Below are 10,002 nucleotides of genomic sequence, written 5' to 3' on the forward strand. Positions count from 1 at the left end.
TAATCACATAATATGGAAAATAGAATTTTTCAAAAGTTAATTTCAGGGTGAATGTCTTTTTTCGCTGGTATGAATAGGTCCAATGCATATGTGGCTAAAATAATCAAATGGCGCCGATTAAAATAACGAATCAAATCCGGGGAAGACCGAACGTGCCACGACTCTTTATAAGAACCGCGTTCATTCTCTTCCGAAGAACGTCCTTCACTTCGACTCGTCTCTCCCTGCCATCCTCTCTCTCTCTCTCTCTCTCTCTCTCCCCGATCTTCTCCACGGAATTCTCACCTGCGCCTCGCCGGAAATGGGTGGTTGTTTCTCTCAAGAAGCCGGCGACCCGTCGCGGATGGCCAAGGTGATCTCGGCGAGCGGCGAGCTGCACGAGTACCGCGTCCCCGTCTTCGTGTCCCAGGTCCTCCACGCCGAGACCTACTCCTCCTCCTCTCCCTGCTTCCTGTGCAACTCCGACCGGCTGTACTACGAGGAGGTCGTCCCCGCCCTCCGCCCCGACGACCAGCTCTCCCCCGACCAGATCTACTTCGTCCTCCCCGAGTCCAAGCTCCAGCAGCGGGTCACGGCCTCGGACATGGCGGCCCTCGCCGTCAAGGCCAGCGTCGCCCTCCAGAAGGTGGCCAGGCGAGGCGGCGGCCGCAGGCGGAGGAAGACCCAGATCTCTCCCGTCTTGGAGGTGAACTTCGACGGGGGAGCTAGCCGCGGCGGCGACGACGGCGACCTCAGATACGGGAGCCGGGAGTTCGAGGTCAAGAAGAGCTTCGTCGTCGACGTGAAGACCGTCCGCGGGGCGAGCCTCTCCCGATCCGGGTCCATGAGGAAGGTGCAGAGAATATCTTCGAAGCGAATGAAGCTCGCGGTTCGTTCGTTTCGGATGAAGCTGAGCACGATTTACGAAGGCTCCGCGATGTAGAATGGTCTCTGGAGGTGATCGAGAGTTATGATGACTCCATCCCGCTCGTGTTTGCACGATTTGGATCCTCTTTTCTTTTTTTCTTTTTGTTCATACCACTTTCCCTGTGTTTAATTCTTGCTATAGAAGAGAAAAAAATGCAAACAGAAGAGAAGACATGCTCTCTCCATGTAAAAATCAAACGAGCGGATTGAGTGTGTATTTCCTTGCTGGTTCGGAGCTTGATTATTAGTCATGTTGATCTGCAAAGTGTGTTCAGATTATCAGTTTTGTCTCAATTTCTTTGCCTCCTCTCGCTTTGTTTATTTCTTTGCTCTTTCATCAACGAATATAATATGGCTTGCAAAAGGGGTTTCCGTGTGGCTCGAAAAAGGGGTTTCCAAATCTGGCTCTCGCCTAATTTTAAGTGTAAACTCAGCTCGACATGCCTGCGAAACCTAGCTCATCGAGCGCCTATTGTTTTCCGAAGATACTCGATAGCAGTAAAATTTGTTAGAAGCGTTAAAGAACGCATACGTACAGATTTATGACGAATTACTCTATCCGAGCTCAAGCTCATTTACCACTTGATTGTTATGGAGCCAAGTCACAGTTCTTCCTCAGGTGTCTCGATTTCCCATTCAATTCGAGCTCGATCACAAAATTCGATACTCAGCCGATTGTTCTCGACTCAAGTTTTGAGCAAAGGATGTGTGAATCGAATTGAGATTAAGTCGGACACTGCACCGGTTAGATTATGCCCCTACCCTGCTTGCATAATGGTCAATCTAGGACGGCACTAGATTTTTCCCATGTATTAACTTCTCAAAGAATCTCCCCGCAAATCGTCCTATGCATTCGTGTGAAAGGTAAAGAGGTACCGTTCAAGGAATGCCAATCTGGGCATGATTGCGAGAATGAAAACCGGCTTTGAGCACATGACGATGTTGGTGGGGGACAGAAAAGAAGGTGTTATTCTATGTGCGGGGGGGTGGCAGAAGAGGAATCTTCGGAAGCTTCCTCCGCTTGAGGTTCCGTCGTGCATGGCCTCCACAAAGAATGGCGAAACATAAAAGAATTTTCTACGAACCAACCATCTATTATTAGAAGGCACCCATCCTCTCAACGGGATCTTAATTATATGTTGTTTTTTTTTTTTTTTTTCTGCCACTGTTGTCTTGTTGATAAGAAATACTTTGGGGATGTGCACGTACGTCGAGGGTTTACCCTATAATCGTGCATCGATAAGGAAGGGAGGGGAACGGACACTGTTATTTATGTTTCCGAAGATTCAAGTTTTTGATTAGGTCAACTATGGGAAAGTTTGTTGCGGTGTCATGCGATTAACCGTGCCTAAAAAGTAGATGATGCAAGGGCCTTATGAACATCCATTCAATTGAGAGATTGCCCAAGATTGAAATTGCCAATTGGGATATTTTTCCAAGATTGAAATTGCTACGTCTAATCAATGTTGTGGCACTGTGCATGGTGCGTAAGCACCTAGTGTAGAAATGGACCCTTAGACTCGAAGGGACATGGCTGGATTCACATCGAACCCATTTAATATGAGGGTAACGCATTATTAACGGGCATGTACCTTTTGCATGCATCTTGGCAAAGGTACCCCATTACTCCGTTGATCAACCAATTGCAATGTATATATGGCCATTCATGCATCTCACTAAATCAAATTGGAGAGAGATTATTGATAAGAACACTTCAAAATTTTGTTTAATAAACAGTGTGATGATGCTTGATTCAAGTTTTTATGTGAAAACATGCATCTCAAGTGACGCGTACACTTACCGACCAAAAAAAAAAAAAGTGACGCGGACACAATTCGTACTGACTTTCTAGAGCAAGCGGACAGAATGAAATCCAACATGCGGACCAAGAAGATAATTTGGCAACGTGTGAGAAAAAGGACTTCACTTTTGATCTATTAAAAGTTACGAGGCCCGCCATACTAATTCGAAAAGCTCATCCAAGCACTATTGTTATGATCAATTTGCGAAACCTGTTTGCATGCATTTCAAACATCGACATCCATTGTTTAGGCGTGTTTTGAATCACTCCTCTTTTTAAGTCAATTTTTTCACAGTACTATAGGCTCTTGTTTATTCTTCCAAATTCTTGACCGTTTAAGGCAATACATGGGCTTTCCAATGGCACCTGGGGTTAGTAGGGTATTCATTCAATATTTCCTATTTATCATACAGTTTTCTTCGTAGTTTTACAGAAGACAAAAAAAAAAAAAAAAAAAAAAATCTTTACCGCAAGCATGCGCATCTACATTCGCGTTTGTGGATTGATGAATACATGTTCCGTTATCGCTCGTTGTGTGCCCAAGACATTAGTGCTCGTGCCAAACTTTACCCAAGTATATTCCCTTTTCCATGAGAGGCATCAATTCATCGAGACTCTACCGACTTTCGCCAGGCATATGACTACGACTTACGAAACAAAGCAAACCAACAATGTGAATCCAATCAATTTCTCAGAAACCCTGGACAAAAATCTTCCCCGACCTATCCGTATCTACACCATTATATGTCTGGATGTATATACATCGAGACGCATCGAAATGCCCACTCGCGACACGTGTTGGGCCAGACATCGCCCTGGGCCCACTAACGAAGAGGTCAAAGAACGGTAGCTGACTGCTGACTAGACCGGGGCCGATTCTTGCGTTGCATGGCGTGGCGTGGTCGCCCCAACACTTCTACCAAATACGTTCTTCCATCAAGCCGCAGACAACCGCATGTGAAAGTTGCTCAAAACGAGTCGTCGTTTCATATTTTTGGGCGTCCATGCGGTGCACATTTTGCGCATGCCATCTCTGAGATTTCCGCGTACTACTCGGTCGCCAAGAAACTAGGTTTACAATCCAAGTCATAGCGAACATGAGCTTTAAGTCGTTCCTTCGTGTTTAAAAACTGTTTATCTCAGTGATGACGATAGAAGATCGTGAAGTGTTCTACCTACGCGTGCGCTTCCGGATGAGACCAGCTGAAAAAGTTTATGTATGCACAATGACCACGCGTTGATTTACAGCGAGAAAGGAAATGTATAACCGATTAGTCAAGTTTGATCATTTTTTCCTGGAGTTGACGTTGAACGCTCTGAAATATTTCGCGGTAGATGTAGAGGTTGGCCTTAGTTTAGTGGGTGAATGGTATCTCACGTGACAGCAACATATATAGTAATCACCAGCTATCATCTTGAGGTTTTTCATTATGAGGGAGGAAGTCCGCATAAATTAGTTGACAAGATTAACGCATGTGATGGAAATAGAAAGTTGATACTTACCACTCGTTGAAGTCAATAATCAAGACTAAACTGAAATGCGATGAACAGCAGTTGAAAAAGATACATAGGTCAAATTCAACCTTTTCATAAATGCCTTGGTGATCATTGGGATCCTATTGATGTAGATGATGAATTAGATACATGCTATCCTTGCCTCATGCCATATGGCCCAAAAAGCAAATGGGTCATAGAGATGCCTGAATTTTATGTTAGAAACACACTCAGAGGGAACTTCCATGTTATAATGAACAGTAAAATAGTACATGGTTGGCACGGTTACTAAGGTTCTTTTTATTTCGCGAAAAATGAATGATTTGCAAAATAATTTTCCTAAAAACGATTGCTCATATTAATCGGAACATTATATCTAATAAAAAAAATTCATTAACAACAACTTATATCTAAATATTTTCGTGGACAACGAAAACATTTTTTGTTGAATCAAATTTTTGTAAGTGATACAAACAATCATTTTTAGGAAAATGCTTTTCATATCATTCATTTTCCCCCATTTACCCCCTAACACTAAATATAAAAGTGAGAGAACCTGTTTTCTAAAGGGTTATGTTTGTCAACCGAATCTTCGTCCAGTCAAAATTAGTTGCACTCATATTTGATTTTGTAATTCGAATAAATATGTAGTTCGGATTTATTTGGTTAAATATTTATTTGTAATCTTTTGTATCTGTATTGCATTTTACTTTTTTGACAAACTAACCATAACTTGCCTATATATACGGGTACTTCATTCATGAAGCGCAAGTGAGAGCACTTCAAGATTGGTGTTTGACTTATAACATGGTATCGGGATTTCAGCAATCATTACAATCGAAATTGACCCCTTCCTTATAGAACACATTACCTAAGGTCACCATTCAACTACACGAGGACGACTTTGTTGTTACTTCGAAGGCACGGGTCCGACCTCTACTTGTTGCCATTGGGTTATGGAGATCTGTTGAGGGATCTGCACCCATTCCAGTGCCGACAGTTTCAGAGCTTTCTGATGATGACAAGCACTACTAATATCACTTCAGACACGGTTAAACAACACTTGCATGGTTTGTCAATAGTACCTTGGATGCCATGGCGACTAATATCATCGGTCTCGCCCGTGCACGTGACGTTTGGAAGGCGCTTGAGCGTCTGTTTGCTGCCCAAAGTGAAGCTCGGTGCAGTGTTCTCACATGACTGAGTTTCATGGTGTTGGATTCTTGTTCGATCATCTTGATAATGACCAAACCACATATCGTACTACTTGCATAGTTGTTACAAGGAGATAATAAATGTAAGTGTTGCAAATGTGGGTCATAGCACCACATCATATTTACATCTTAACGGCATATGATATTGTGACTCAAAATTATTATTTCTGAGAAGTCAAAATATATGAAAGTTACATGTGGAAAAAAAGACTTGATGCTAGGGAACTTCTTGATCAAGTGCAAGAATTTTGTTTAACCCTAAAATCAAGAAAGAATTATGAAGCTGCACAGCTTGATAGCTCAGAACCGGCAACCACATAAAGAACCAGCTCAACATGGAAATTTATCTATTGGCAATCAATCATGTGAAGATCATCACTATATTTGGTCTATCCACGAAGGGGAACTCAAAGATTAGCAGCGACTAATTGAGCAAAGCCACATTTGAAAGGGATCGAGCTGATTGGTACCGAGAAGCAAAGTAAATCTATTGATTTCGAGTGATTTCTGCCAAATGAAGAACTGTTTGGGAATGTCTGAAGAAGTCATGACTAGTTGAGGGCTACTCCAAAGTTCGTGATAATTATCGAGATAAAAGCTCAAGAAGCCGAAATGAGAAGAAAAGAAACATTTGACAAGAATAGGGAAAAACCGAGAGCTTATTGCTAGAAGGTTTATGTTTCTTGTACTTAAGACTTGCCAATGTCTGAAAGAGCTTCTGGGTTGTATTGTATATAGGGAGGTTTTATACTCTTGTGAACACAAAACGGGGGTGTTTTAGGAGAGGGAGGTCGTATGCACCTGCTTGCTGCTGCTGCTGTCAAGAATTTATAAGTAGGAATCTACTTTGGCTTAGCAGTGGAAGTCAGCCTTTAGAGATTATGAGGCCACTTAGTGCTGGAAGACAGGACTAGCCATGGGCGACTCCTCGTCTCCTCCTATCTCTCAAATTTTCATGTCTCTGTAATTTACTGCGTAACATCCTTGTGCATATTTCACAGCATCATCGATTCCCTTTCATGAGATTTCACAAGGTCTTGAATTATTTACGAGAAACGAAAGATGTTGCAGATAGTCTTGCCGCATCGCAGCTCGTGATGTTTGGCATTGCGTGTACTTGGGCCACGCTATGAGCATATTGTGTCCACCTTAATGTCTACGGGCATGGCAATCTCTAGTATGCAGATTCTGGTGCATCGCTTCGTTTGACTCCGGTGAACTCTGTTGGGGGTATTCCATCAGATAATCATGGTCCTAACCAAGTCATTATTGGAGTTGGTTGAGGTTTATCACCCACATATGATTTTAGTTAAGTCTTTATATTTTTTTTGTTGGTGATGCAATAATTTGTAACCTATCAATCAAATATTATGATTGGAGGAAATCTCCTCCAAACATGTCTTTGATTGGTACATAGAGTATGTGCATAATTTTTTTTAGGCCCTTAACTAAAATAAAGGATCACGTTTTCCTCCAACCATCATTCTGATTGGTTGATTGGTGGGTTACAAGTTGTGGATATCATCTAATCTAATAACTAAAATGATGATTAGAGAAATATTTTTAATCAATGTAGCCCAAAATTAAATGTGACTGATGTACATATATATGTAGTCCGCCAATCAGAAGCGTGGTTAGAGAAAAAACCTAGAACTGGAGAAAATTCATTGTTCTTTTTCAAGAATGTTTTATGCATAATTACAGACCACCTTTACATTAAATGTTCAAGCCCTAGACATTGGGCCTAAAATGGGGAGAAAAAAAGGAGTTGGGGGCCTCTTAGCTCTCAAGTCAAAGAAAAACTCTAACTCGGAATTTCAGGCTTGATTTTGAAGCCCTCGTTACAAAGACCCTGATCCTCTGGGGGCTTCCAGTTGATCCCTTGAAAGAGCAACCCCTGCTGGAACATATGATCAAAGCACTAACAAAGAGCAGAATATCTTTAATTATCAACACTAATCTCCTTTCTTAAAGGTAGATTGAGGAATAATGACACCACTTATTTGGCAAACCTTTCTTTCCATGATGGCATCCATCATTCAAAAAAACAATGCCCCATGTCTCTAAAACCTACCAATCTATGGCCCCAATGCGATGTGACCCCCTCCACACTCCCATTACTTAAAACGACACATAAACAACAAAAGAAATTGTACTTAATCATGCGGATATCAGGAAGGAATCATTGATCCAAAATTAAAGTATTCTGTAGTGGACTGGAAAGCCATCGTATGCAGATGTAAATGGCATGACCGTTCTCATAAATCCAAGAATAATGGCTTTATGCAATTGATTCTCTCTCTCTCTCTCTCTTCCCCCCCGCCCCCAAACTTTTATTATTTAAAGAACCTTGAAACCCACAGAACGCATTACTGAACAACGTACGCATGAGAACTTTCAACCTGCACATATGCATCTTCCAAGGACTATGATATATCCATGTACAGCATGATGACTTCTTTTGCTACTCCCATCAATGTGCACATTCCCATGCGCTTGTGAGGCACAGGCATCAAAAGCGGGGCACCACATGATTGCTATTCAGAGAGAGAGAGAGAAAGAGACGACTGCTTTTTTAGTGTTTTGGATCTAATTAGCTGAGCTTTATTTTTGCATTCTGAGAAATTCATGGATGTGTAAAGAAAGATTAGTTGGACCAGAAAAGGCTCGCGGTTTGACCCAAATACAGCTTTTTTCTCAAGAATTGTGGTGGAAGTGGGTGTTAGTGTTGGCAATAATTAATTCAATCATGAGGGGGATGGAAAAGGCAGCAGAACGCGTGCATCAATCCAAGTTCTGTTCGATCAAAAGGGGGTGGCCCAACATGATTTTGAGGGATGTGGAAACCCTTGTAGCACCTAATCCTCTCAGATTATCTTTTATATATACAGCTATGTGGAACATCTGTTGGTTACTCTCTCACTTTGCTAGGACTCTCTTCCTGTGCCTTGTAGTTTATAATTTCCATATATGTAATTGTCACGGAACGCATCTAACGAGGTAGTGTATCCCATCTCTGAACAATGTTAAACTCTTTTAAATAATTGGTTACCTAATGGCCATGGATATTTCCAATATACCCTAGGTGCATGACTTCAAATCCACTATGCCCGAAAGAGAGGGGGGGTTGGGGGGGGAGTGGGGTGATGGAGATAGGGTGCAGACAATGGTTAGAGAGTGAGCAAAAGTGGAGGCATGGTGCGATAAATCGCATATTTAGATCTTATAATTTTCTGTCTCATTTCTTGATATGAATTTTTCCATCTTTTGATTGTTTGATGCTATACAAAGATGCTGAGAATTTTGTCGCATGGACACTGTTCACCCCAATTTACTACAACAACATGCCTATAAGTTATAACCCACCATGCCTCGGCCTCAAGGGTTTTGCTATGATCAAAGTGAACAAGGCTGTGATTAACTAAGCCTCAGATCATATAGCCTTTCGAAATGATTGGGATCCTTATCCTTCCTATTTCGAACGAGGTGACCTCGTAGGTTGCTGTTCTTTTCCTCTTCTCAATGTTCATCGCGTGAGCCCGTGTAGCCTTCGGCGCGTATGGAACCAAAGACCGAAGCGTAGGATTCTCTTCTGCAATGTGCCTAGGAATGTGCGAGCGTCAACATCATTGGTGAACCAAAAGTGCGAGACAGAAAGGACCGCGGGGGTCTCATCATTGCCCCTCCTCCCTCTCGTGCACTGCTGCCCTTCGGCTCTTTGCTAGCTTCCCTCGCATGGACATCCCATCCAGTTCTCACTCTGTCACCCACTGCCGCTGAAACCGAACACTCTTTTTCAAAAGGTTTCAAAAGCTCTTTTTTCCTTTTTGTTGCGCTTGTGTCTTCCTCGTTTCTGCTGCGATTTCTTCCTGGTTTTCGTGTTTGTTCTCCCATTGTTGACGAATTCGATTCGTCCGCCAAAAGATAAATTGGACTTTTTCTGCTCCCATACCGCGTGTCGATCCATGAGTCGCTATGCAATCACGTCGACCAGTAGGGATCCAACCTAACTTGGAACCCTTCGTGTAATTTTGGAATGATTCAGAAATGTTTTACCCATCCATGAAACTGATTCAAAAACTTTTTATAAGACATGGTCTCAAAGTAATCGATTTCTTTATATGTTTCTTTAAATAGATACCACTATTGAAAAGTCATTTAAATTGTTCAAGTCGATATAAACTTAAAATGAAAATTTGTGTCCACTAACTTGGACACAACAAAGTTAATGACTTCGATATATGATTCCTAAGCATCAATTTCAGGGTAGTGTCAGGTTAATCTTCTCAACCCTAAAACCAACCCACCCAAAATCGAAAAAGTTACAAGATTCTCAAGTGCCCATCGATTCAAGCCTTGCCCTCGTGTTACAACCTTGAAGCCAAGCCATCCGAAAACCGAACCGCCCTTCCCATGCTCGCCCCGGCTCCCGACCGCCGGTACCGCCCCTCCCAACCGAGCGTTTCCGAAAATTGGGCCCACACAAAGGCCCCCTCGTGGGCAGAATTATTGCCCGCGATTCCTCGGCCCACTTTAGCACTCTTTTTCCCTTATTGATAGGCTTTACACCTCTCATTCCCTCTCCCC

General features: G+C 42.4%; 1 protein-coding gene across 1 annotated transcript; it reads left to right on the top strand.

Annotated features, from left to right (window-relative positions):
* Positions 1–301: 301 nt before the first annotated feature.
* Positions 302–922, top strand: LOC104449042 (hypothetical protein). Its single transcript, XM_010063039.3, has one exon. The coding sequence runs from the start codon at positions 302–304 to the stop codon at positions 920–922; it is 621 nt and encodes a 206-aa protein (XP_010061341.1).
* The last annotated feature ends 9,080 nt before the right edge of the window (positions 923–10,002 follow it).

The sequence above is a fragment of the Eucalyptus grandis genome, chromosome 6 (genome assembly GCF_016545825.1).
Source record: "Eucalyptus grandis isolate ANBG69807.140 chromosome 6, ASM1654582v1, whole genome shotgun sequence".
NCBI classification, from domain to species: Eukaryota; Viridiplantae; Streptophyta; class Magnoliopsida; order Myrtales; family Myrtaceae; genus Eucalyptus; species Eucalyptus grandis.

Bases quoted from the DNA above. Each gene is read 5' to 3' on its own strand.
- LOC104449042 (XM_010063039.3), top strand. From the start codon at position 302: ATGGGTGGTTGTTTCTCTCAAGAAGCCGGCGACCCGTCGCGGATGGCC.